The sequence below is a fragment of the Amphibalanus amphitrite genome, unplaced genomic scaffold (genome assembly GCF_019059575.1).
Source record: "Amphibalanus amphitrite isolate SeventyFive unplaced genomic scaffold, NRLGWU_Aamphi_draft 001450F_arrow, whole genome shotgun sequence".
NCBI lineage: Eukaryota > Metazoa > Arthropoda > Thecostraca > Balanomorpha > Balanidae > Amphibalanus > Amphibalanus amphitrite.
The window spans coordinates 1-26,582 of record NW_024882943.1 but is presented as its reverse complement, the minus strand read 5'-3'; the positions used below and the strand labels follow the sequence as shown (position 1 = coordinate 26,582).

At 51.4% G+C, this 26,582-nt stretch overlaps 1 protein-coding gene, 1 non-coding gene and 1 pseudogene across 2 annotated transcripts; all 3 read left to right on the top strand.

Annotated features, from left to right (window-relative positions):
* Positions 1-1,593: 1,593 nt before the first annotated feature.
* On the top strand, positions 1,594-19,651 carry LOC122373141 (symplekin-like). The gene is made up of 16 exons (XM_043350945.1): positions 1,594-1,688; positions 4,399-4,465; positions 6,041-7,399; positions 7,747-7,893; positions 13,082-13,269; positions 13,582-13,777; positions 14,113-14,308; positions 14,954-15,099; positions 15,320-15,330; positions 15,381-15,485; positions 16,113-16,291; positions 16,975-17,132; positions 17,583-17,712; positions 18,089-18,276; positions 18,542-18,781; positions 19,124-19,651. Exons 2-16 carry the CDS (start codon positions 4,427-4,429, stop codon positions 19,265-19,267), a joined length of 3,426 nt encoding a protein of 1,141 aa, XP_043206880.1. The 5' UTR covers positions 1,594-1,688; positions 4,399-4,426; the 3' UTR covers positions 19,268-19,651.
* Trnal-cag lies at positions 14,647-14,730 on the top strand. The gene has a single exon. It is a non-coding gene; the product is annotated as a tRNA-Leu (tRNA).
* A 370-nt stretch (positions 19,652-20,021) lies between the features above and the next one.
* LOC122373140 lies at positions 20,022-26,184 on the top strand (annotated as a pseudogene).
* The last annotated feature ends 398 nt before the right edge of the window (positions 26,185-26,582 follow it).

The window sequence follows — 26,582 nt, the reverse complement described above, 5'->3', positions numbered from 1 at the left end:
TTCATGCCAGGATAGCCCGGCTTGAAAGTGCAAAAATGATTAAATTTTGCCCTCAATAGATTCATTGCTTCATTTTATAACTAAAAACGTCCGTAATTAGGACTCAATGAAGGTAAAAAATACTCAAAATCGAAGTTCAAGAAGATGCTGTCCGAGCACAATCTGGTAACATCACGTGACCTCTTTTAAGCAGAATGTATATAATTCAAGGATGTTATTACACGATTGCTGCCTAAAACATCATAAATAATACGCTTGTAACATTTATTGCTTCTGTTTAAGTCATAACATTGCAAAACGCAAAGTTTGTCATGGAAGTCACGTGACCAAAGGTATAGCAGGGGTTGGGACAAGCACTCAAAGGATTTCAAGTTTTTTAATTAAATTATATAAGTTTCATGATGAAATTGATAGAATGTATTTTTTCCGAATGAAATACAAATTTTCGTATGTAAAATATTTTTCTTATGGGCGAAATTCTCCATATAAGAAATGTCAGTGACGTCACCAGGGCTTTACGTGGGCTTTACTCAAAACATCGGACCTACCTGTTTCTTATAGGTATCTTGTGTGTGTCCAAGTGCACAGATGACGTCACACGGAGGGGCGGAGTCGGGGGCGGAGCCTGGCGCAACGGCCGCCATATTTGAATTTGTTTTATTAGAATGTATTGTATATTTTGGGTTTCAGTCAATTGTTATCGATAGTTTTATGAACGGTTAGCTGTAATATAAGTGATTTATCAAGAAAAAACACATATTCTGCTTGCAATTTCGATTTAAGTACGACCCGCGCCTAGATTCGAACACACGATCTTTGGATTACGGCGCAAGCATCCTAACCACTACACTACCGCGGCGGCGTGGCGGCCGGCGGAAGGGAGGCTGCGGAGGCATGGGGGCTTTTTTACGCATTTTTGGAAAAACTAATGGGTTTAGTGAAAAACGCTTCCTAGATAATTCGAAGAAAAATGTCTCGGCTTTCCGATGATGCACTTAGTTTTGTGCTACCTTTAGCAGAGTTTGTTCTACAGCGCTTCAAAAATCGCCCATTTGCATAGGACTTAAACGGGACTTCAAGACTTGCCCCCAGATGACGTCACGAGCTGACGTCACGATCAGGTAGAATCGCCGGACGACCCTACCTGGTATATAGGGCCTTGCAAGCGATCCCAGGCATTACGCTACACGCTGTTATTTCATTCATTTTTGTCATTTCTCATCATAAAACGCCTCCAGTCGAATTTCGAAACTTTCTTGCCACTTCTAATTTTTCCATTTTACGATGCAGTTTGCAATAAATTATCACATCATTCCTTCCATTATTTCAATGACGTCATATGATTCTCAGTAGCGGTTGGCCGGTTGGCGGTTAGCCACTTCTCATAAATTAACTGGAAATATATTTTTAAGTGTTATTTATTCTTAACGTTTAGTAAGGTTCGATAATATTTGTGTCAAAATGAACAATTAATTTAATGCTTTTTTGTCCTTTTTTTCTCTAATATGTCCTGTTCGCGTAACTTTTCACCTAAGGAGACCAATGACGTATTTTTCTATTGCAAAATATTGGTCATCAGAAAAACTGCATGCTATCTACGGATTTTTGGCAGTCTTGGCAGTAGTTTTTGGAATTATTAGGTTAGGAATGAGAATGATTGAGGAAGATAAATAGTTCAAGACTCTTTGGTATTTATTTTTCTTAATTTAGCTGGATGATGTACGTCATTTACAATCTGTTATTTATCGATCTGGGATAGCTGTACATATAGGCTATAGCCGATAGGAAACAACAGCATCAGTATTTCAGTTGATAGGCATCAATGTAACTATACTGTAGGTATTCATCTCAATCTGAGATTCTTGGCTGCTTTCGTAGTTTCTCTATTGGGTCAGCCTGAGCCAATCTAACCTGAACTGTAATGCTTTTGCATCTTTCGTTTTGCATGTATTTACGATCATGGGCAGTAATCGCCACGCCATGTGTGGATCGCCCATGATCGTAAACACAATACAACACAATACAATATACAATACATCAGAGCAGAGAGTGAACACTCACAAGAAGCAACAATTTTCATGAATCATGTTAGATGACAAAATTGTATTGGTTCCTGAAAATGCAACTTCAAAGCACATTGATCATGATGTGCATGCCCGAAGTATGCCTGCCGCTGAGTTTGATGGGAATGCATGTCTGGCAAGTTCAATCAGTCCAGACGTATTGATCTGAATGGATGAGAAAATGGATCTGGGATTTGATCCCATGGATCCCAATCTTGGATCTGAAGGGATCATGGATCCATCTCTTTCATGTATCAAGGGGTCCATTAGGATCATACATCTGAGCCTTTTTCACTTGAGATCAAGTTAGATGATAGATTCTCATTTGTTTTCTTCACACAGAAATTCCAAAGATCCATATGTTGCAGCTGACAAAACTTCCATTTCAGTAATTCTATGTGACTGCACACCACAATTCATAGTTTTGTGACACTTATTGGCATAGAAACCCTTGGAAACAAGGTTTTTAATGCTGTTCATGTTGGGATCCACTTGTTTAATAGATCCATGTTCTTAGTTTATTGGCAGATCCTATGAGCTCATAGATCCCAATTCCCATGTACTTTTTCATGTGGTACCTGGTGGGATCATAGATCCTAATTGGCAGTTTTATTTGAGATCCACTGAGATCATAGAATAGATACATCACTTAGATCCATGCACATCTGCCTGAAAGCTGGCACAGTGTATTAAATTGAAGTTTACAGGCTCTGCACAAACAAAACTGCTATAAGTCAGCCCAACCAGTTAAGGTGTCATGCTGCGTATTCGTGGTAGGTGTCAATCACCGCTTAGAGGTTTGTGACATGTTACAAGGTACCAAAACTACTTTGTGAATGCTCAAATGGAGTTGGTCCCGTAGCTCAGTCTTTAGAGCGTTGGTCTACACGTGGTGAGAGCACTCTTTCCCGGTGACAACTGTCCAGAGGGCAGTTCACAGGCCCTGTGTGCGGTCGGACCGTACACAGCGCTCGATGCTAATGAGCCTGCTGAGAGGTATGGTTGCGGTTGGTGGCAGGCCACAGCCAGTCAAAGTGATGGGGACCGGCCATGCGTGGCTTTGTGCGTATGTTAAGCTTCGGACTATAAATTCTGCCATAGACAAGGAATTGCGCGATCAGAAGGTAGAGGGCAGGGCCAACACAACAAGCTCCACTTAGCGGGGGCTCTGTGCTTTAATTCTTCCATTCAAAAGGTTTGGACCAAATTTATATGAAAAAAGGTTGCTAAATTCGAAATCATCTCCAAAAACTACCACAGAGACATGTAAAACTCGAAAAAGTGAACCAAGGTCTTCAATGGTCAATGACCTTGACCTGACCTTCACGTGACCGTGACACCCACCTTACTGCATGGGATCAACATCATTTCACATGTTTGAACTTAAAAACCACAAAAAGACTGGAAACGCAGGGATAATGTGAGCCGACATACGCCGAATCGCGATTCAGGCCGAACATGGCCTCGAGAAATAGGTCTCAGGTCAAAGGTCATTTGGGTCAGGATCATTACATTTTCAAGGTATGTGTAGATATGTACTTTGTAGAACTGATAAACTCGAGGGTACTGAAAGTTCGCGATCGGTCGTGTTTTGCGAAAATAATTTGCGAAAAACCAGAGGGCGCGTTCGACCATCCCCGGCCTGTAAGTGCGAGGGTTAAAAGAGTATGGTATTGGGGTCAGTAAGCGATGACGATTCTGCATGGTTTGCTCTCGTGGCATTAGCACCCTTTGAATGGGAGCTCTCTGAGGGTGAGCGTCCTGATTGGAATTGATGCCTGGGCTGGGCCATGGATGAAGTATTCTTAATCCATACCTAATATATGTAATGGCTGGGCCTCGCATGCCTGAGACTTGTGAATGGAGGTCTGAGTTAGGCTAGCGGGGCCCTGTGCACGCCCAAGATCTCGTCGAACTGTGCCATGTACGACGAGTTGTCTGGTGAAAGTGAACATCGAACAAATATTTTTGGGATTTTAACAGTATATTGTTTCAAGTGGTTCCCTCAAAAATCGAAAATTGCCTGTTCACAGGTTTACATCATTAACCTTCAGTGGAGTAACATGTCACAGATATTCTAATAACCATATCCTGTATGAGATGGAATCATTCTGGTCTATAGAGGTCGGTATCTGGCTGCTAGACCCAGCTATCCAGTGGCCAGGGCAGGATGCGCCGTTCAGTCTCATGTTGTTCAAAGGGACTTAACAGCTAGCATTTAACGAATGTTAGATACCTGAAATGTGCTGAACAAACGTGCTGTTATGCATCTAACTTAAGATGTAGTCTGTAGCCTTTTCATTTTTAGGTATTTAACTTCAATTCTCCTTTCCAGTTTGCTGTTCTGAAGTGGTGAGAGCGAAATGGCTGCAATGGAAGTCGGCAATGATGTCCAGGAGCAGGTAAGGACACTTCAGGGAGATGGGCTAGGTGGCTAAGGAAATTGGCTGATTGTTACGGAGCGAGCGAAGCGAGCGGAGTCTTACGTAGAATAACGGAAATTTCTGAGTATGAGCGGCCGGCCGTGGTCACGGTTCTGCGACGCTTATATCTCAGCAACCACTTGACCGATTTCCATGCGGTAATTTTTGTAGGGTAGCTTCATTCCTTCTACCAAGTATTGGACTATTCCCGATGCATGTGGGTGACCCCTTATGCACGTGCCACGTGCAAAACGAAGAGGTGTCACTTTTGTAATTGTTGCAATATCTCGGTAACTATTTGGCCGATTGCGCTGAAAGTTGGCATGAAGGTAGGCACCCACTAGGCACTGCATATCCATGTGCCAGAGTTGGGGTGCTGCTGCACGTGCGCACGTGCAGGGGTCGATTCCAAATCTCGAGAACGGCTGGACCGATAGCGCTCAAATTTGGTACATGGCTAAGGACCGGTTAGCAGGGTGCCGTGCAAAAGTCAATTGGGACCCATTTTGCACGTGCGCACGTGCAGGGTGCCGCTTCCAGATCTCGAGAACGTGCTCAAATTTGGCACATCGCTAGAGACCGGTTAGTAGGGTGCCGTGCACAAGTCAGCTGGAGGTACCCCGTCGAAATTTCGCACGTGCAAGGCTCACGGTCCTCTCGCTCGCTCCGTTACTCGCCCCAAAAGGCGTTATACTGGTTATTACGGAGCGAGCAAAGCGAGCGTAGTCTTTCCTTAGATTAACGGAAATTTTTGAGTATGAGCGTCCGGCTGTGGTCACGCTTTTGCGAGGCTTATATCTCAGCAACCACTTGACCGATTTACATACGGTAATTTTTGTAGCGTAGCTTCTTTCCTTCTACCAAGTATTGGACTATTCCCGATGCATGTGAGTGACCCCTTATGCACGTGCCACGTGCAAAACGGAGAGGTGTCACTTTTGTAATAGTTGCAATATCTCGCTAACTACTGGGCCGATTGCGCTGAAAGTTGGCATGTAGGTAGGCATCCACTAGGCAATGCATATCCATGTGCCAGAGTTGGGGTGCTGCTGCACGTGCGCACGTGCAGGGGTCGTTTCCAGATCTCGAGAACGGCTGGACCGATTGCGCTCAAATTTGGTACACGGTTACGGAGCAGTTAGTAGGGTGCCGTGCAAAAGTCAGTTGGGACCCATTTTGCACGTGCGCACGTGCAGGGTGCCGCTTCCAGATCTCGAGAACGGCTGGGCTGATTGTGCTCAAATTTGGCACATCGCTAGAGACCGGTTAGTAGGGTGCCGTGCACAAATCAGTTGGAGGTACCCCCTCGCAATTTCGCACGTGCAAGGCCCACCCTCTCGCTCGCTCCGTTAGTCGCCCCAAAAGGCGTTATACTGGTAATATGCTAGCCCTTCATTTTTTTCATGGAGCATACATTGTCAGTTGTCACAGTGTCATGGACGCATGATGTTTGTCAGTTCAACAACGATTTTTGTCTCCAGCATTTCTAGTACCGCTGTTAGGTATCTGTAAATGCTCAAGGCGAGGTTGACATTGTGTTCGCCTCGTTCTCAGTGTGTGGAGCTGCTCAACGAAGCCGCCCTGCTCACGGACGACGTCAAAAAGGTGGCCAACCTGAAGAAGGTGCAGGAGCTCATCATCCACCAGGACCCGGCGCTGCTGGACAACTTCCTGGACGAGGTGGTGGCCTTCCAGTCGGACACCAACGCCGAGGTGCGCCGCGCAGTGCTCGGCTTTATCGAGGAGGCGTGCCGCAAAGACCACGAGATGGTGCCCAAGGTGGTGGCCAACCTGAGCCTGCTGCTGCAGGACAGCTTCTCGGTGGCCGTGGTGAAGCGGACCATCCAGGCGATCGGCAACATCTACAAGATCACGCTGCAGTGGCTGAGCCAGGCGCGCTCCGTCACCGACCTCATGGACTCGGCCTGGAGCATGCTCGGACAGATGAAGCGACAGATCATCAGCTACGTGGACCACGACAACGACGGCGTGCGCACGATGGCCGTCAAGTTCATGGAGATGGTGGTTCTTCTCCAGACCTACTCGGAGCCAGGCAGCCTGAAGCGCCAGGAGTTCTGTCTGGACGGGGTGCCGATGACGCTGAAGATCGCCCGGCCGAGGAAGCTGGAGGAGGAGGCCCGCACCGTGTTCGCCGAGATGATCAAGTTCCATGGCTCGCCGCACATCAGCAGCGTGAACCTGATGGCGTGTATGGGCTCTCTGACGCTGATCGCTCGCTGTCGGCCGTCGTTTATCGGCCAGGTGATCTCAGCCCTCGAATCGCTTCACGCCAATCTTCCTCCGACGCTGTCAAAGTCACAGGTCAACTCGGTACGCAAGCACATGAAGATGCAGCTGCTGAACCTGCTGAAGCACCCGGCCTCGTACGACAGCCACCGCAACATCTGCACGCTGCTGACGGACCTTGGCGCCTCTCAGAGCGAGGTGGCCCGCGCCATGCCGCCCGCCGAGGAGCTCCGAAAGCGGCAGCGGCGCACCGAGGAGCCGCCCGGCGCCGCGGACGACGACACTCCCGGCACCAAGCGGCAGAAGTTCGTCCCAGAGGACGACGACGATGACGACGAAGAGGTTCCCGCCGGCCGCGTCGCGTCGGGAGCCCGTCTGGCGCCCGTGGATAAGATGAAGCACAAGCTGAACGCGATCGACATCACAGAGACGTGGGCGGCGGAGCGTCTGACGCCGCAGCTGGCCGCCGACCTGGTGCTGGTCTCCATGCAGCACCTGCCGGACGCGCCGCCGGCCCTCTTCAGTAACACGTTCACGCCCATCTCTGCGGCTGGCACCCGGTCCCAGATCCAGCACGTGGCGCGCCTGCTGGCCGCCCAGCTGACCAAGGCCGGCCTGGGACCGGGCGTGGAGGCGACGCGTAACCAGGGCATCCAGATGACCGACGTGAGTACACAGCTGCACGGTGACGTGCCTGGGTCTGTCTGGACCGGTGGTGTTGTCAGAAAACTGGCTCGTTTCTTCATATAGGAGACAATGGAGACTAATTTATCAATCGATAGATTATATTTTATTTGTTAACATTATTGTTATTTTTTTGTAATAAGTCCAGACACCCCTTTGAAGCATGCTTGTTTTGCGATTATGAATAATATAGGTACCTAGATTTTCCGTGTCCTACGCCTGACACTAATGCTGTTTCCGCGTATGTTCTGATGCAAGTTTCTGACGCGCTCAGAACCAAAATCATCATCACCGCCGCCAACATGACCATCATCACCATTGCTCGGCAGCACGACTGGGAGATGGAGGACGAGGAGGAGGCTCCGGCCGGCTCCCGGCGGCCCATCGCCACCGTCCTCTCCGGCACCGTCACCGGACGAGAGGCCAAGAAAAAGGTGGCACTACTCCCCTCCGGACAGATGCACAAAAAACACATGGTGAGTCGTGAGGTTTTGTGGCTAACGCCGTCGATGTGTCTCGAAAGCCCGCATGATTGACAAAATTTGCCTTAGCTCACACACCCGAATGGCATGCGACGAAAAACGCAGTTTCGTTTTTCGTCGATAACTGTTTCGACATTGATGGATTCACCCAGACTGGTTTTTGATTCACCTTTTTTGGATCGATTCAATCATTGATTCATTTGATTTTTGTTTGATTCAATCACCGTTTGATTCCTTCAAAAAATTTGGTGAATCGATTCCTTTTGATTCAGAGAATCAAAAAACAATAAAAGGAATGATTCACGTTTGATTCAGCCAATTTTTTTAATGATTCTTTTTTGATTCAATTAAAAAATAAAATATACAAAATATCAGGGATAGTATTGTATTTGTTGTGTTCTTTTTGTTGTCATGTAATGGCAGTAGTTTAAAGGTAGTGTGCCAGCTTTCTTGGACCGTATGGAGTTAATGGCCCAGATAAGGAGAACCGGATTTTTAGAACTTATCCATACCTTCAAAACTCATGGAAACGTCTTAAATTCTTCAAATTTTGAGTACCCCAGTGCGAAATTCGCCCCGACGGGTTGTCGGTCGTACCCCAACCACATTTCACACCACTATGAGCAATAAATGCACACACTGAAATCGCTATTACCGATATGCTCATCCAATCAAGTTTCGATAAACCCGTTCATCATCATCTCCTGCGGTTTCGAACACGCCTGTTAGGTGGCTTTCGATGCTCGTCGAGGTCGGAATTTCCAAATACGCGTGGTGCGTCGGGCCGCGCGCTCTGACTTCGGCCAAGAAAAATGCGTCAGCTGATCATTGTCATTTCAGTGCCACTTGCGTGTGGTGAAATGGGGTCATAACTTATAAGACGGCTTTTTCATATCAATTATTTTACATAAAATCATATTTCAAACCATAAATAATGTTCGACAGCCAAATAAAAGAAACAATACCAATACGGGCTTACAGTTTAAGGCTCGACATTGTGTTGTCTACGATTAGACAGCTGATAACTCATTCCCGTACGTCGTATGGTCGTAACACTATAATGACCTTTGCTTATTGTCACAAGTGCGCCGCATTCGCGATTGTTGCCCGACGCCTGTTTGCAGGTGAGCCCACTACAGTTGTTATACATATCTAAAAACCGATAAACTTTTAGGCGAAAAAGGCACTATTCCAGGCCCATTTTTGATTTTTTTTGCGATATTAGGTAAAAACAGAAGCTTCTTATCCTAGGAAAAATAAAATGGGAAATCTTTCAAAGGTGGCACACTACCTTTAAGTTCATGAATCATTAATTTTTTTTGATTCAATCAACCCTGATTCCCAATGCGTTTGATTCAATCATGGCTTGTGAATCAAACAATTCTGACGGTGAATCAAACCTTTTTGATTCAACAAATTTTGTTTGATTCAATCCAATCGATTCAATCACAGATGAATTAAACCAAGGCTATAGAACTCCAGGTAAGGACACCAGCCGTTTGACCTTGAACGCCGCCGGCCGGCCGATGACGTCATTGGAGGCAAGCCGGCTCGGCGGACGCATCGAGCGAGCGTATAACGGAGGAGCGTTGGACGTTGCGGGAGCCGGGGAGAGATTTTAAAGCGTTTGCATACCACTATTGTTATGTTGATTGATCTAGACTGCATTCTTATAAAGCTCGACGCATCTTAGGCCTGGATGGTGCGTACATTCGTAGAACGGTCCGACGTCCGTGGTCGAAGCTGTCTACTCTACATGTACAAAAGACGCTAAGACCGGTGCAATAACGGCGACCCGATCCCGTCCCTGGCGATTCTAGGACTCGACGACTCGTTAGGACCCAGGCCGAGTCTGACCCGTCTATTTTTAGGGAAACGGGGTGGGTGAATTGACAACCGAGTACCGATGGTTAGAATTGATCCCGTCGTCGAGCGATGGTTGATTGACAGACAACACATGTTGTAGTGGGCGGATAAGCATCAGGGATAATGCCTGAACGTAGGCAAGCAATAAGCATAATTGGTCAGCCAAATTGTTTAGGAATATAAAATCGTAACGGAGGTCCTTGAGGATATTATCTTTACATTACGAGGATTCACCACCAGTGACATTACTTACTACTGTTAAACCCTCGGTCCCGGGCAACTCCGGGGAGCTGCAGTATCCGGCGGCCACCTTGTCGACTTGCAGGTCCTGTGGGCTTCCGTGGTGCTTCAGTGCTTCACCCAGAGGCACGGGTAGAGCAGTAGGATGTGGGGTGAGGTGTCTGTACGCCTCTTCATTGTAGGTACAGTCTGTCTTAAAAGTACCGCGCAAAGTGACGGTGGATCCATCAAGCCTGACCGAGGAAGGGCCTGCTATAATTTGTAAGTCACCGAACCAATGGAGCTGGGGAATGGACGAGGATGTCCATTGCTTCGGTGACTCAAATTTGGCAGTCCTTCATCGGTCAGGCTTGATGGATCCACCGTCACTTTGCGCGGTACTTTTAAGACAGACTGTACGACGCATACAGCGCCCAGTCCCGCCGAAGCTCGATAATCGACCGTGACATATTCTTAATTGGCGGATCCAGGAAACGGTCTTGAACACATCGGGGGGCATATACCTACCCTAAAAAAGGTTTCTGTGAATTAAAAAAAAAAAAAACATCGGATTTCGATTCCTTGCGCACTACTGTGCACTTCGATCAATACACTTTTCCTCATAAAAGTTGTAAAGTTTTCGTTTTATTCTCGAAAACGATTTCGGACGCTGCCCCGGATGTGGGCCTGTGGTGGATAACATTTGTCCCAAATGCCTTCCCTTGCATCCGCCAGCGGGTTGCCGCGCCTTGAGCTGAACTAAAAACGTCTTAAAGGAAAAGGGCCACCTTCGTGAAATATGAAGATATCGTTATTTTTCATTTTGACATTATTATTTTCATTTTCTTTTTAAAACTGGTGCCAGAAGTGCACAATTCGCGAAAAAGTATTTAAAACTATTTAACATATTGGTACTATGTTGATACTCTCTACGGCACCTACTGTATGATGGCATAGCGATGACGTCACACTCAAGCCAATCAGCGTTCAGAAGACAGACTCGTCGGATTGTGTCAGATAAGCTGATTGGTTAAAGCTGAGCTGGTTGGAGCTGATTGGTAAAAAACCAAAGCCTCGCCGCGGGTGGCTGTATTGTGGGATAAGAACGCATTCCTTGGATAAGGACGCATTCCTGGCGTATTTTCTTTTAAAATTGCCGATAACTACGAATGGAGGCCGAAATCGGCCGTAAGGAGGTACACAGATAGGTTTTCGGACACGGGCTACAAGATGGCTATCTCAGTTTCAATCCCCATGTTAAAGGTGGCCCTTTTCCTTTAACCTTCCAGGCGGTGGGGGGGGGGGCATTTTTTTGCCCCCCTCCTTTAGTTTTTGCGATATATCTCGAGAACTGCTGCGCCGATCGTCACCAAACTTTCAGTACCCTCCCGGGAGCAGCTAGCGCACATGGTGACCAAAATTTTCCCAAAGGCTATGATAGGTTGGCCGCTAATGACGTCAGAGTGACGTCATTTTTGCCATTTTCGACCCAAAAAAATGTTTCGCGGGAAGAGCTGTCAGGCCTACAGCTTTAGAGATACAGAAAAATGTATCAATATAAAAGGTGTGGAATTAAAAGGGCTACAAAACTGCTATTTCGGTTTTTCGAATTTTTGGGATTTTGACCCCAAAAAATCAAAAAAATATATTTTTTGAATATAATAGCCAAAAAAATCCAAAAAGTTTTTTTTGAATTTCGAAAAAAACCGGAATATATGTGATGGCCCCTACCGTCTTCTATCTACATACCAAATTTGAGATCGATACCTCTTTTTTTGGCCAAGTTATAGCGAAAAAAGTTCAAAATTGATGACGTCAAATTTTCAAACTCAATTTTTAGCCATTCTAGACCTCATAGCGCAAAACAAAGACCACCATTAGACTCCCCGTGACGAGCTGCATCGAATCGATACCCATTTTATGCAAAAATATCAACTTTGAAATTTGACCGTTTTGACCTGACCTTGACCTGACCTCCGCCAGAAAGTGACCTAAACCCTACCTGATGGTCTTATAACCAACACCATTGAGTTGGAAATGAAAAACTGGCCATAAAACATGCATCGCATAACCCTAGTAAAGTTGGGCTCATGTGGTGACCCTTGGTGACCTTTGGTGACCTGACCTGTGACCTGACCTGGTATGACCAGTGACCTCTAATAGCAACATATGTACTAGACAACTGACGCCTTATCCGCTGATTTTCGACAAAATGCGTTTTACTCGGTGTTATAGCCCTTTCCCTAGAAGCCCCGTGAACGGTGAAACATTTTATCTTTGACCTGACCTGTGACGTCATCGGTGACCCCGAGGTCAATGAAATTTGGTTTCCCTCCGACAAATTTGACAGGGCTATCGAACGCCGTTTGAATTCTCCGGATCCGTCCAGTAGTTTCGGAGATACGGGGGGGGGGCAAAAAAGTGCCCCCCCCCCCCCACCGCGCGGAAGGTGGCTGGTAGGCCCACCGCCTGCCGGGTTAAGATCCCACCAGAGGCTGCCGAATCCGATAACTCATCTCTGTCTGCCCGTCTAAATTACTACGCACCGTACGGCGCCCAGCCCCGTCGGAGCACTGAACCGACCGTGATATTTTTGGTTTTCCCCCATCCCCAGCTCCATTAGAAACGTTCTCTCTCCCCATCCAATTGCTCATGATGTCACTTCAAATTCAATACCTACCTCATCTCTGTCTGCCCGCCCATTCATTGCAGACCTTACGGCGCCCGGCCCCGCCAGAAGGATCCTAGCGCGCTGAGTGGTTGCCTCCAGCCGCGTCATCGCGAGGCCCCGCGGGGCCCGCAAATGAATACATTGCGTGAATAGCCGTGTCGCCCCCCTGAATTAAACACCAGTCTGGATTCACCAGCTGGTTGCCGGGAGTTGTGATGACGTTCGTGTGCTCGCTCACCAGAGTACGTTAGTCAACGATTATATTAGATATAAGAGAACCGAAAACCGAAAAAAAAATAATGGCAGAACGCTGCGAGCCTCTTCACTCAATCACCCTACCTTCATCTGCCAAAAGCTGCTACCGTCACCGCTTTCTCACATTACTACCAAATCCACCCCTTCTCATACATCCCTCGCCGTCCCCAGGCGAAGCCGCTGCGTCTGACGGAGATCACCAGGCCGCTGCCCAAGGACGAGCTCGAGAAGTCCATGACGGCGGCGCTCGACCGGCTGCTGGCCGCCGAGAAAGCCGGCCCGCGTCGGGGGACTGTTCTCCGTCCGAGCCAAACTGCTGGCCATGATGTCGGCCCACTTCACACCGCAGCTGTTGGACAGTGAGTCGGTGGGCGAAGGGAAGGGTTGATTATTTGTTTGAAGAGATGTTGTCAGATTAGGCAGCGAGATGGAGCGCTGTCGTAGGGCTCTGAGGGTCCGGGATGAAGAGGAAGAGAATGATGGGTTTGCTAGGGCTACAGGGTGTGTTTTGTTAGACCTCAAGATTATAGTCAAGTGATTAATTGGTGAGCTCTACGGTATGACTATTAGCTAGCTGCTTGGTCTCACTTGATGCTTTATCCTTACCCTAGACCTTACCTTCCCCAGATATTCCATTTCGCTGCGTCTTTTCTAACCCCTCATCTCCACAGAGATGCTGGTTCACATTCTGGAGGACATGCGCGGCCGGGCCGACCTGGTGTTCAGCTGGCTGTACGAGGAGTACTGCAACTCGGTGGGCTTCAGCAACTTTGGCCAGGTGATGCGCAGCACAGCCAACTACGAGCAGATCTTCTGCATGCTCATCTCGGCGCTGATGGTGCGGCCAGACTTCAAGGACGGAGAAATGTGAGTGTCGGGGCGGGAGGATGGGTGGCGGTGGCGGCGAGGGTCTGGTCTGGATTCAGGGAGGGATTATGTGAGAAGGGAAGGCTGGACTTTGGAAGTGAGAGGGAATTCGTAAGAAAAGGAATTGCAAGAAATTATGCAGGGCACCGCTGGAGGACCGTAACTTTGCCGTTGGCGTTTGCGATTCCTGTTATTTTCCCGTTATCTTCCCGTAATAATTTCCGTTGGCGATTCTAGTCTGTGCCCGCATTCAGGCATTCTAAAGATACTAGGCTGCTGACTTTCCCCCGCTCTCTGTACAGTGCTGAGTGCTGACTCTCCCCTGCTCCCTGCAGCCTGCTGACTCGTCTGTTCCTGGAGGCGCCGGTGGTTCCCGCCTCGGCCGTGGACATCCTGAAGGGGTTCAGCTCGGACCCGGCCACCTACCAGCTGGGCCTGCAGCTGTTTGGGCAGCTGCTGAGCGGCCGGCCCGGCCGGCAGGCCAGCTACGTGCCGGCGCTGCTGCAGCTGGCCACGGGAGCCGCCCAGGAGGTGAGCGGCCCCGCCGGGCGTCGTGGCAGGCGGGTGGGCTTGATGGAGCTCGGGATTAAATTAGCTGCGGGAGGGGGGTAATGACGGTTGCTAATGTTTGCTATGTTTGAAGAATTGAGGGATGCTAACTGTGCCATCGATTTAACTTTTTATCTTTCTCAGTACCTAGTTAGGAGAAATGGCTCTTGTGAGTTGGGACGTTTTTACTGAATTGGTAAAACAGTTGAGGCTACTACCCTTACCCCTTAGCTTATTCTTGTTCGTGAGACTTGCAGATTCTCTCATGAACATGGGATGCCTACGCCCCGTTTCATTTTTCAATGCGCCGTCGTCCATCAGTCAGGATGGCCGAGCGGTCTAAGGCGCTGCGTTCAGGTCGCAGTCTGGTTCTCCAGGCGTGGGTTCGAATCCCACTTCTGACAAATGGTTTTGGTTTTCTGCTAAAACCAAACCTCTCTAATTCAAGGGCATCGCTGTTTGATGTATTGGGGCGACCATTGCGCACAATTCGTATCTCCGTAACTGCTCACCCGTTTTTTTTTATATTCATGCAGATGAAATGTAAACAATTCAAATGAGCTGACGTTTGGCGGCAGTCTAATTTCTCCTAGTCCATTGGTCTGACGCCCCCAATCTCCGCTACAGATCCGCGACCGGGCGCTGGAGCTGGTGCTGCAGCTGCACCAGAGCAGCGCCACGCTGGCCACGCTGGTCGAACAGCACGCCGTGGAGCGGCTCAAGTGGCTCGGCGAGGAGACGCCGCCGGCGCAGCTGGTCACCGATCAGCAGAGGTAAGAGAGGTTCCGGCCGGGGAGGGTGACGGTTGGGGGGGGGGAGGAGACGCCGCCGCCGCCGCCGCTCGTCACCGATCAGCAGAGGTGAGAGAGAACACTCAGACTCTCCTCCTAAAAGTACTCTCCTCCCCCTGCCTATGAGTCTATGCAAGAAGGCCCAACGATATTGAAGGAAACTTTCAGAGGTTTGCCGACTCCGTAATGTTCCATCCAACAGTTTCCACATCTGTCGGTCGGTTAGTGATGTAATTGACTGACGATATCGCACCCCGTTCCAGCACCGTCCCGGAGGGGGTGACTCGCGAGTGGACGGACGAGCTGGCCAAGCTGTGTCTGCACCTGTACCTGGCGCTACTGCCGCGACGAGAGAGCCTCATACACGAGTGAGTGGGATTATATGGAGAGCCTCATACACGAGTGAGTGGGATATATGGAGAGCCTCATAACACGAGTGAGTGGGACGGGGAGAGCCTCATACACGAGTGAGTTAGACGGAAGAGCCTCATACACGAGTGAGTGAGATTATATAGAGAGCCTCCATACACGAGTGAGTGAGATTATATAGAGAGCCTCATACACGAGTGAGTGAGATTATATAGAGAGCCTTATACACGAGTGAGTGGGATTATATGGAGAGCCTCATACACGAGTGAGTGGGATTTATGGAATCAAACACGAGTGAGTGGGAGACCGAACTGACTCTCAGTGACTGAGTGACGTGGGTCTTAACGAGAGTTCTGTTGTTAAAACATAAATTGTGCTGAGTGTAAAATAGATTATACGGGTGCGATTAGTTGAAAGACAAGTTCCACCGCTTTCTTTTTGTTTTTATATTTTACTTGATTACTGAAAGGCTGCTATAATATAATCGTCCCGTACTTTATTTGAGGAATATCATCTAGGCTCAACACCCATGCTCGGGTGCTCCAACCAATCACACTACATATATGTGCGACCTCACCTCGCACCAGTGCGACCTGACGCATCCCCCGTCCACCCACCGGCCGCAGACTGGCGCACGTGTACGTGCTGACCACGGCCGACGTGAAGCGGACCATCCTGCGCGTGCTGGAGGCGCCCATCCGCGGCATGGGCATGGAGTCGCCCGAGCTGCTCACACTGGTCGAGACGTGTCCCAAGGGCGCCGAGACGCTCATCACGCGCGTCATACACATACTCACCGATAAAAGTAAGTGGCGGGTCCTGGTTCATACACATACTCACCGACCAAAGTGAGTGGCGGGCCGTACTCATACTCACCGATAAAAGTGAGTGAATTATCATACACATACCGATAAAAGTATGGACGATTTGTGATATGCATACAGATAAGGGCACGCAGTCGATACCTTGCTCATTGCAAATACCTACAAAAGTACGTAATCAAAGTGTGTAATCGGTGTTAGATATCAGATATCGATTACGATATCTGATATACGTACTCGATATCTGAAGAGGGTGTCTGACCTCCTCCCTTTCAGCACCTCCGTCAGTTGAGCTGGTGGACCGGGTGCGGGACCTGTACCAGAAGAGGGTGTCTGACCCCCCCCCCTTTCAGCCCCTCCGTCAGTTGAACTGGTGGACCGGGTGCGGGACCTGTACCAGAAGAGGGTGTCTGACCTCCCCCCCCTCTCAGCACCCCCTTCAGTTGAACTGGTGGACCGGGTGCGGGACCTGTACCAGAAGAGGGTGTCTGACCCCCCCCCCCCTCTCAGCCCCTCCGTCAGTGGAGCTGGTGGACCGGGTGCGGGACCTGTACCAGAAGAGGGTGTCTGACCTCCTCCCCCCTCTCAGCACCCCCTTCAGTTGAGCTGGTGGACCGGGTGCGGGACCTGTACCAGAAGAGGGTGTCTGACCCCCCCCCCCTTTCAGCCCCTCCGTCAGTTGAACTGGTGGACCGGGTGCGGGACCTGTACCAGAAGAGGGTGTCCGACGTGCGCTTCCTAATCCCGGTGCTGAACGGGCTGAACAAGAGCGAGGTGATCGCCGCGCTGCCCAAAATCAGACTCAACCCCGTCGTCGTCAAAGAGGTAGGCCGGGCGGTGGAGCGGCGATGGGTGTCAGATTATGGTGGGTGGTCTTGTAGGCGTATGTTGGCGCCTGGTTGTAGGGCAATGGATAGGGCGGCGATAAAGTGTTTACCGATAACGGAATACAGATGGTGGATTAACTAGGGCGTGGATGTACGACGTTTGGCGGCCTAGATTTGACGTAAGGTGACGCTTGTCGACGATATCTTGGGGATGGTTATGGTGACAATATTTGAAGACGAGGCGTCGATTCTCACACTATTGTATATCATCCTATATCCAAATGTCTTCTACTTTTGTCTAAATAGCGAAATAACGAATTTTGATTGGAAGCACAGTCACTCCTTTGGATGTTTCCGCTGTTTCGAAATGCCGGTCAGGGCGCACTGCGGTGTATATTCGGGCCTGTGTTATCGTTCGTTACATGACTCTGGGTCTCTCCGTGTGCAGGTGTTTAACCGGCTGCTGGGCATCCACGCGGACACGGGCAACTTCAGCTCGCCTCTGACACCCGTGGAGCTGCTGGTGGCGCTGCACAACATCGACCCGGCCAAGTGTGACATGAAGACAATCATCAAAGGTGAGCGCCAGCCGCCAGACGAATCGCGGGTCTGACCGCGGTACTGACACTGGCGGGGTGCGGTGTCGATCTGAGGAGGTTGACGATAGGCGTGTCGTTGTTCATGCTCGTTATTGCTTGAGCGCTATGCAGTATGCAATAATCAGTTTGGATGACATTGTACTCCTGAATTTTCTTACCACTTAACGACCAACACATTCGAATAAGTCGACCTTCTGCACGACTTTTCCGGATGATGTTCAATTAATTCACTATCTGTTTGCTTACAATAGTGTGGCTTTCATGCTCCTGTTTAGCGGCATGCTATTCGACACCATCGTAGCGGGTTTATGATATACCCACCCGTCTCCCCTCTCTCCCTCCCTCTCGTTTTCAGCGACGTCGCTGTGTTTCGCCGAGAAGCAGGTGTACACGCAGGAGGTGCTGGCCGTGGTGCTGCAGCAGCTGATGGAACAGGACCCGCTGCCCGTGCTGCTCATGAGAACCGTCATCCAGTCGCTGGCCCTCTACAACCGGCTCATCGGCCTGGTCATGAACATACTCACCCGGCTGGCCAGCAGACAGGTAGGGGAGCGTCGGGAAGTCCGGCGAACGTGGGACCGGGGAGGGGAGGCTGCTTCGCTCGGTATGTGAAGCGAGTGATACGACACCGGTGATTTCGAATACGGGACGGGTAGATGTGTGAAGGGCCGCTGTGGATAGAAAGGTTTTAATGTCGGACCCGAAACGAAGTTTTTTTTACTTTTTTTTGTAGCTCCGCCAACTTACCATCGATCTCCTGAATTCAAACCGCTTCTAATCCGTCGCCCATGATTCGCTTTTGTCCCAGGTGTGGACCGAGAAGAAGGTATGGGAGGGCTTCATCAAGTGCTGCCAGCGCACCAAGCCGAGCAGCTACCAGGTGCTGCTGCAGCTGCCCGTTGACCCGCTGCGAGAGGTGTTTGACACGGCGCCCGAGCTGCGCGCGCAGCTGCGCGACTACGTCAACGGCTTCACGGCCTCTCAGCGGGAGCACCTGCCGGCCGACGTTTTCGAGCTCATCACGGGCAGGAAGCCGGGCGAAGAGCCGGTGAGTGACTGGTGGAGGGGAATGGGAGGGCGGGAGGAGAGCTGGTGGGGAGGCAGCGGATGGGGGAGGGAGAAGGAGCTTGGGAGGAAGCTGATAGAGAGCGGGAGGAGCTGGGGTGAAAATGAGGGACGTTGGAGGGGGGGGGGGGGGTGAGGTGGTGCGAGGAACGCATGATGAAAGCTGAAATGAGTATTTGAAGGAGATTACACATGCGGTTTGGTGATGGCAGGAATGTATTGTCAAACGGTTGAGATCACATGGTTTTGGTGAGTTTGTCACCCTGCTCCCGCCCCGGGACGTGTGTTTCGAACCCGCGGTGACCTCCCTCCCTCCCTCCCTCAGCAGCGGGTGTCGCCGCCGCCGGCACCGGAGCCGGCCGCCGAGCCGCCGCCGCGACTGCCTCGCGCTCGGAATCGGAAGCGCTCCAAGCGACACCCGCCCTCCTCGGGCGCCGCCGACGCGCCCATGAAGGCGATAGACTACTGACGGGCCGGCCGGAGCGATCCACTCTTTCTACCGAGACGGGCGCGCGCCGGGTGCCGGGCGCAGTCAGGGCTGTGATGGAGCCACCAGCCGGGCCACCGGCTCACACACGGGGAGTCGGTCAGAGTCGCCACGGATAGAACTCTCAGAATGGCCGGCGACCTCCGGCCGGAACACAGTGCAGGGGGGACGGGCGGGCGGCCGGCCGGTATCGCCATTCCAACGCGTCTGTCGTGTTCTACCGCGGACGTGTCTCCGCTACCACTAACTGAGGCGGCCCGGGCCGATCGCGGCGGGCGGGCGCCGATCGGCCCCGCAGCCGCTCACTCTATTGGACAAACTCGCTGGTTTTGTATGTGCTCTGTTGGTGTTGTTGACGTCATCGGTTACGCCGTACGGGTGTGGCCAAATACACGCAAATGAGAGTTGTCTGTGTTGATAGGTGGGGTCCGGAAGGCGGAACTCAGGATACTGAGTGACTGGCTGGGTGCCACATGCTGCTGGAAAACGAGTGTGGCTGGTCCTGGTTGGTCCTGGGGTTCTTCAAACATGGGGACATGCGTGTGCATGGGTCGGGCGGAGCGAGTGGAAGTTTGCACATGGGCCACGTCGGAATAGCGCCAAGTCACGGTGACTGGCGGTCTGATGCGTGCTACACGGTTCGCCGGGCGCCGTTCACTTCAGTGCATGGGTTCGTGCGGAGCAGAAAGGAGTTCGTTGCTTGAGATTCAGTTGATTGGGAAGACAGAGTTATAAACGGGACGGGGCCGCAGTGCCGCGGCGCACGTGCCGCAGTGCAATGTAAGGTGTAAACTGTAAAGCAAGTGTAAAGTTCAATGGTAGATAAATTTTTAACCTCGGCAGATTTTGTTGTGCTACCAAATCTTCATTTCTGGCGCAAGAGTTCCGTTTGCAGCGCGATCCCGACCGTAAAATAAACATCGAAACGGTGCAGTTCGCGTTGAATTTACCAATAATTTACGCAATTTACGGTGAGTTTTACAGGAAAAGTTTATCCATAAACTTGAAATGTTTTGATAGAATCTGTTAGAAGTGTCAAATGTTGTGGTCTATACTCGCACTATCAATTAATCACCTTATGAAAAATGTTTGCCATTTTCATTTTTCAGCCAATGCATTGCCAAGCATTTTCAAGGCATCTTGCATCAAAAGTTTTTGTTTCAAGGATTTCAATCATGATCTTGCCTTTTAATATGGTCAAGTCAAACAGCCATCCTAATGTTATTCTTAATTCTCACCTCATTTCAGTTCTAACACCAGATCTCAACAGGAGGATATCTGAAGATAACGGCCACTGTGCAGTTGCACAATGGACCCTATAACTGTCGGGATCATTACAGGTATGTTCAAGCTCTTTTCTTGTTTTTTACATATTGACATGCCACTTTTGATTTTATGATGATAAATGGTAATGATTTACTGTTTTACGAGCTACACCGCACAATCAATCTTCCTGAAATCACTTTGATTGATCTATCATGTCCCTATCTTCATGATAACATTCATCTTTTTCCACAGTGAGTGACCGTGTCTCAGCCGGGAAGGCTGAAGACCGCTCTGGCCCAGCCCTAGTGACGCTTCTGGAGAGTGGGGAGCTGTTCCCTGCAGAAACCCGTGAGATCAAAGTGGTGCCAGATGAAAAGGAGGATATCCAGGTCAGTGATTATGTCAGCTTGGCCTTGTGTTGTATGATTTGTGATTCTCTGAGGCTGATTTGCCAATCAGCCTAATTTGCTGACAAAAAATTTTCTGACTGCTCTTTTTGACTCTGACTCTGTTGTGGTCTGTACTTAACACCCTGAAAGCTTAGGTATCAAAGCTGACCTTCTGTGAGCTAGTAATAAACTTGCTCTGTGTGCTCCCCTCAGGCAGCAGCTGTGGCAGGAGCATTCTGCATGCTGTGACCTGATGCTGACCTCCATTTCTCTGTCAGCTACGGCAGTGTGGTCTGGTACTGACCTCTGTGACCCCTCCCCCTCAGGCAGCAGTTGCGGAGCTCGCCCCACGCTGTGACCTGGTGCTCACCTCCGGCGGCACGGGGTTTGCCGCGCGGGACGTCACCCCGGAGGCAGTATCTCCACTGCTGGAGCGCCCGGCGCCCGGCCTGGTGGCCGCCATGCTGAACGGCTCGCTCGCTATCACCCCGATGGCGATGCTGTCGCGGCCAGTGGCGGGCGTGCGCGGCCGCTGCGTGGTGGTCACTCTGCCGGGCAGCACCAAGGGCGCGGTGGAGAACCTGCGGCTGCTGGCGCCGGGCTGCCGCACGCGGTGGACCTGGTCCGACACCGCCTGACCCAGGTCCAGGACGTCCACCGACAGATGCAGGGCGGGGACGAGACCGGCGGCGAGAAGACAGCCTCCAGGGAAACAACGACGGACTCCACGACATTGTCGGTGGACGCAGGCTCTCGTAAAACGTCTCTAACATCGGACTCTGCTAAGACTTCTCCGCTGGCAGCGGCGGGACACCAACACCAGTGTCCCCACCAGCTCCAGTACACTGCCGCCGGCGACTCCACAGTGGACCTCTCCCAGGTGTCGGCTCGGGACCGGCGCTCGCCCTACCCCGCCATCTCCCTCTCGGAGGCACAGAAGATCACTATTGACGCCGTGTCGGCGCACCAGCCGACCGTCGAGACGGTGAACATCACCGCTGCACTGGGCCGCGTGCTGGCGGAGGACGTGTCGGCGCGCGTGCCGCTGCCGCCGTTGCCCCCCTCGGTGAAGGACGGGTACGCCGTGCTGGCCGCTGACGGGGTGGGGATCCGGCGCGTGCTGGGCGCCTCCAACGCGGTGTGGACGACGGCGGCGCCTCGGAGACAGTGCTGGCCGGCACGTGTGTACGGATCAGTACCGGCGCGCCGCTGCCGGCCGGCGCCGACGCCGTGGTCATGGTGGAAAACACCGCCTCGTGGAGGCGTTCCGGACGGCCGGCGCGAGCTGCGCGTGGAGATCCTGGCGGCGCCGGCCGAGGGGCAGGACATCCGTCCGATCGGTAGCGACATGGCCGTGGACACGCCGGTGGCCGGCCGCGGCACTCGGCTGGGGGCGTTCGAGCTGGCGGCGCTGGCAGCCGCCGGGTGTGTGAGCTCCAGGTGTACTCCCGGCCGACAGTGGCCGTCCTCTCCACCGGCAACGAGGTCCAGGAGCCCGGCCAGCCGCTCGCCGCCGGACGCATCTACGACACCAACCGGCTCACCCTGCTCTCCGCCCTGCCGGCCGCCGGAGCCGAGGTCATCGACGCCGGCATCGCCATCGACGAGCCCGGCGTGCAGCTGGCGGCGATGCGGTCGGCGCTGCGCCGCGCCGATGTTCTCGTCACCACCGGCGGAGTCTCGATGGGCGAGAGGGACATCAAGCGGCTGCTGATCCAGGACCTGGGCGCGACCATCCACTTCGGCCGGTGCTTCATGAAGCCGGGCATGCCAACCACGTTCGCCTCGCTGACGATGGACGGCCGGCCCAAGTTCGTGTTCGGCCTGCCCGGTAACCCGGTGTCGGCTGCCGTGTGTAGTGTTCTCCACGTCCTGCCGACCCTGCGGAGGATGGCCGGCCTGTCTGACTACCGCTACAGCACGCTGTCGGTGCGGCTGGAGCGCGAGGTGCGCCTCGACCCGCGGCCCGAGTTTGTACGCGCCACTCTGACACCGTCGGCGGGCGGCGGACGGCCCACCGCGCGCGCCACCGGCAGCCAGCAGAGCAGCAACGTGCGCAGCCTGTGCGGCGCCACCGTGCTGCAGCTGCCGGCCTCCTCCCAGCGGTGCGCCCAGCTGCCGGCCGGGGCAGAGGTGGACGCCATCCTCCTGCACGGACACCTCTGTGAGTGGACTGGGGTGGGACTGGGAGGATGCATGCGGGAAGTTGCCTCACGCGAGGGATATGTTTTGCCGATTTTTACGCCTACCATATATGAAATTGTATCTTGTTTATTTCAGTTATATTACGTATGTTTGCTTGATGAGCAGAATTTTGTGGATGCCACGATATGATAGTCATTTTACCTTTTCGTATTATTTGTGCAGCCTCAGCCATTTTCTTTGTAGCTGCTTATGCCACGAAAATGTGATATAAGCACTGTCCACATGTCTAAGTAATTACCCATATGCACGTATAGCCGGCCGTGGTGCTTACCCCCGTACGGTTATTCACTTTTCCCGGTTCCCTCCATATTCAGCTGTATCGACATGTGTGACAGTGGCTCCTCTTTTCACAGAATCGTGCCTGTTTGACAAACGCCGGACTATATTCTGCCACTGGTGCGGGTAATGCTCCGGTCCAGGCATCTCCAATCGGTGGTGCCCCGATCACTGCAGCAGCGAGCAGGCTACCATCGAAAGGTCCTGCCAACGCAAGTAATTCGTGCTTGTCTTCCAGTTCAGGGTATAGTGATTATCGTGCTTTTATGAATGCGAGGTAGTTTGAGACGTCCTTATGCATATGAATTTTTACTCAATGCATAATGTTTCATGGAGAATCGAACTTTTGCCGTGAGAGGGATGGTGGAATACAGAGGTCTATGGTGGAATCTTTAGATGTGGGTGGCTTTGCAATCACCAGTTGTTATTTTTGCTATCAACTTTTGATTGTGCCAAAAGTTAACTTGTTCCCATGATTGTGAAGTAATTGTCACTAATCTTGTGAGTTGGAAGGCCCGGGTCACTGTGATAGCTGCGTCCTTGTTGGACTAATTTTGTGGATGGTTTTGCAATTTATTATAGCAATGCATTGGTCTGTATCGAAAAGCCTTGGTGAGTAACCAACAGGGGCTTCGCCCACGTAGTAGAAATTACGCATAAGGTTACACTGGGAACTAACGTAGCTTACCTTTTCGTTCTTTTCTTATCTGGCCAGCGCCTAGTGTCATCTTTGCTAGATTACATGATGCCCTTAAAAGTTTGTTAAAACTGTTTCTTGGCCAGTGCGGAAAAGGTCACGTCGTGTCGTGTCATCAAGCTAATATATTGATTTGACTTTAACGATGGAGTTTTGTACAAAATAAATCGATACAGAAGCTCGTAGGTAATTATTTGCCTCAATCTGACTGAAACGGTATTTCATGCTAGTTGTTCTCGAATCTGTATAAATCCATATTCAAGAGCCACCATTGTTTCCATGCATCAAAAATAATCGTTTCCATACGTCCACTTACGTCCTTATCACCTATGGTCACAACTCGGAATGCGGCGAAGCTACGGAATAGCTGCATATCGTCTTGCAGGGTGTTGAACGAGCTCCGAAGGGCGGCAACGTGTTTTGAAAATATGCAGTTGAATTCTAACAAAGGGATCCCTGATGTTTTACCAACAAGATTCCATGCTTATCATTTAGTACATTTTCATTCACATTCAGTAATCATGTAACGGCAAACCATTTACGGGGGCGTGTTATGCACCGACGTCAGTTTTATTCAGCGAATCGTGCCACAGTTGTGCCGTGTTTGCTTTCCTGATAGTGTTTCGTGGTTAGCCTCGGTCACGGTTTGTACCGTCCTAGCGGAAGTGCCACATAGCTGACCATGGCTATCCCACGTTGGAGTTTTGTACACCGCCAATTAAATTCAAGTCACAGTAATCTTCTTCCGTACAATGACACAGATACTCTCGCCTTATAGGACGGTCGTGCGAGACCAGCACGAGAGCAGAGAGGTGGTTGTATTCCATAGATAGACGGCGACCATGTACCGGTAGAGTCACAGACTCCAGGAATGTTAGTGGCCCATATACGACACAAGGTTAACCCTTACCGGGCGACCGGTGAGGACGCCTGTCACTGAAAAAGGAAGGGAATTCAGGAGAGCCGCTAAATTTCAGTCCTGCGTTAGATGTAAGAGGGATCTTTGATTATCATGGCTGATAAGGGTGACCGTTGGTTACTGAGCAATGAGCCTTTTCGTAGCACACCTCTCCTGGCTTCCAACTATCCTCTTCCCTAAATGAACGTTTGGCGGTATTTGACACTGCCCCATATTGCTCTCGGCCGTCCGATGAGTGCCTCGTCAGTCCGTCCCCCACAGTCCGCCCTTTGATTCGGGTCACGTCCCAGACACTACCCGTCCTGGAAACCCCTGTACTCTACAGACGGTGCCGGTGCGTTAATTTCTAATTAACACCCGCCATAGGGCCTCCATGGGACCGCAACGGAGCCCCGCTTAGAGCGTATCCATGTCCCGGCCGGTGTACCCATCAATATTGCGGCGCGACGCGCTCGGGTCGAACCGGGATTACACGGGACGGAATCCTCAGCGGCCGTCAAATCAATCGGCGGCGCCAGCGGTGGACACTAAGTACCGGCGTGAGACGGTCGGCGACATCCCGACCCATCTTTATTCATGCCGTCGATGCGATGCGACCGGGGGCTGAAGGAATGCTGCGTAGTGATACTGAGAGCTGGAGCGGTGGGACTTTCCGGGGGTGAAGGCTGGGAAGTGAGAACTCAGAACTGACTCGTTTTTTTTAGCAAGTCACTCGCCCCTTTGTAAATCATACAGAGCCTTCGATGGTCAGTGACTTTTAGAATACCGGACCGTAATGGTACAGGGTGCCTTTAGCCGTCAGCGATGGTGTAAAGCTCGATAGTTTCTCATCTCTGGCTCGTGATCGGTGAGCTGCAATGTAAGTTGTTCAAGTCAGACACCTTAAGACCTATAAGAATTGCTATCCAGCCCTCGACTTCCGGCTATCGACCCTTCCCTCCGAAAAGGCCAGCTAGTCACGGCTGATACATTACCAGTCAATGAACAAATACAAACTACCGGCCTGTTTCACCGTAATCCCGCCTAATACGCCGTCTCCTTAGTTTGTCCGCTGGGGCTCAGCGTTGTTCTCGGCTCGCCGCGTTCGTCCCCGGTGCGTCACCGCTCGCCGGCCGGTGTGATCGCGCTGACGGCTACACGCGTGTAATGGAGCGCTACGGCGACAAGTGTGGCGCGGGCCATCGGTTTGCGCGCGGGCGGGTATGCCGGGCACGCCGCGCCGCCCGACGTCCCCCGCCGCGCCGCTACACGCTGATCAAAGCCGGCCGATGCGGCGCGCCGAACGCCGATTAATGGCAGCCGGCGGTGACGCGCCCATTTGTGGCGGACTTTGGCGGCGAGCTGCAGCTGCGGCCGTGGGGCTGGGCTGTCCCAGCTCAGACTATGGCCGTGCCAGCTTCAACTCTGGTTCCAGCGCCTGCTGTGGCTGTCTCAGCTCTCAGCTCTGGCTGTAACTGTCTCAGCTCCTACTATGGCCGTCTCAACTCCGGCTGTGGCTGTTTCAGTTCGGGTTATGGATGCCTGCTCGGGTTATGGCTGTCTCAG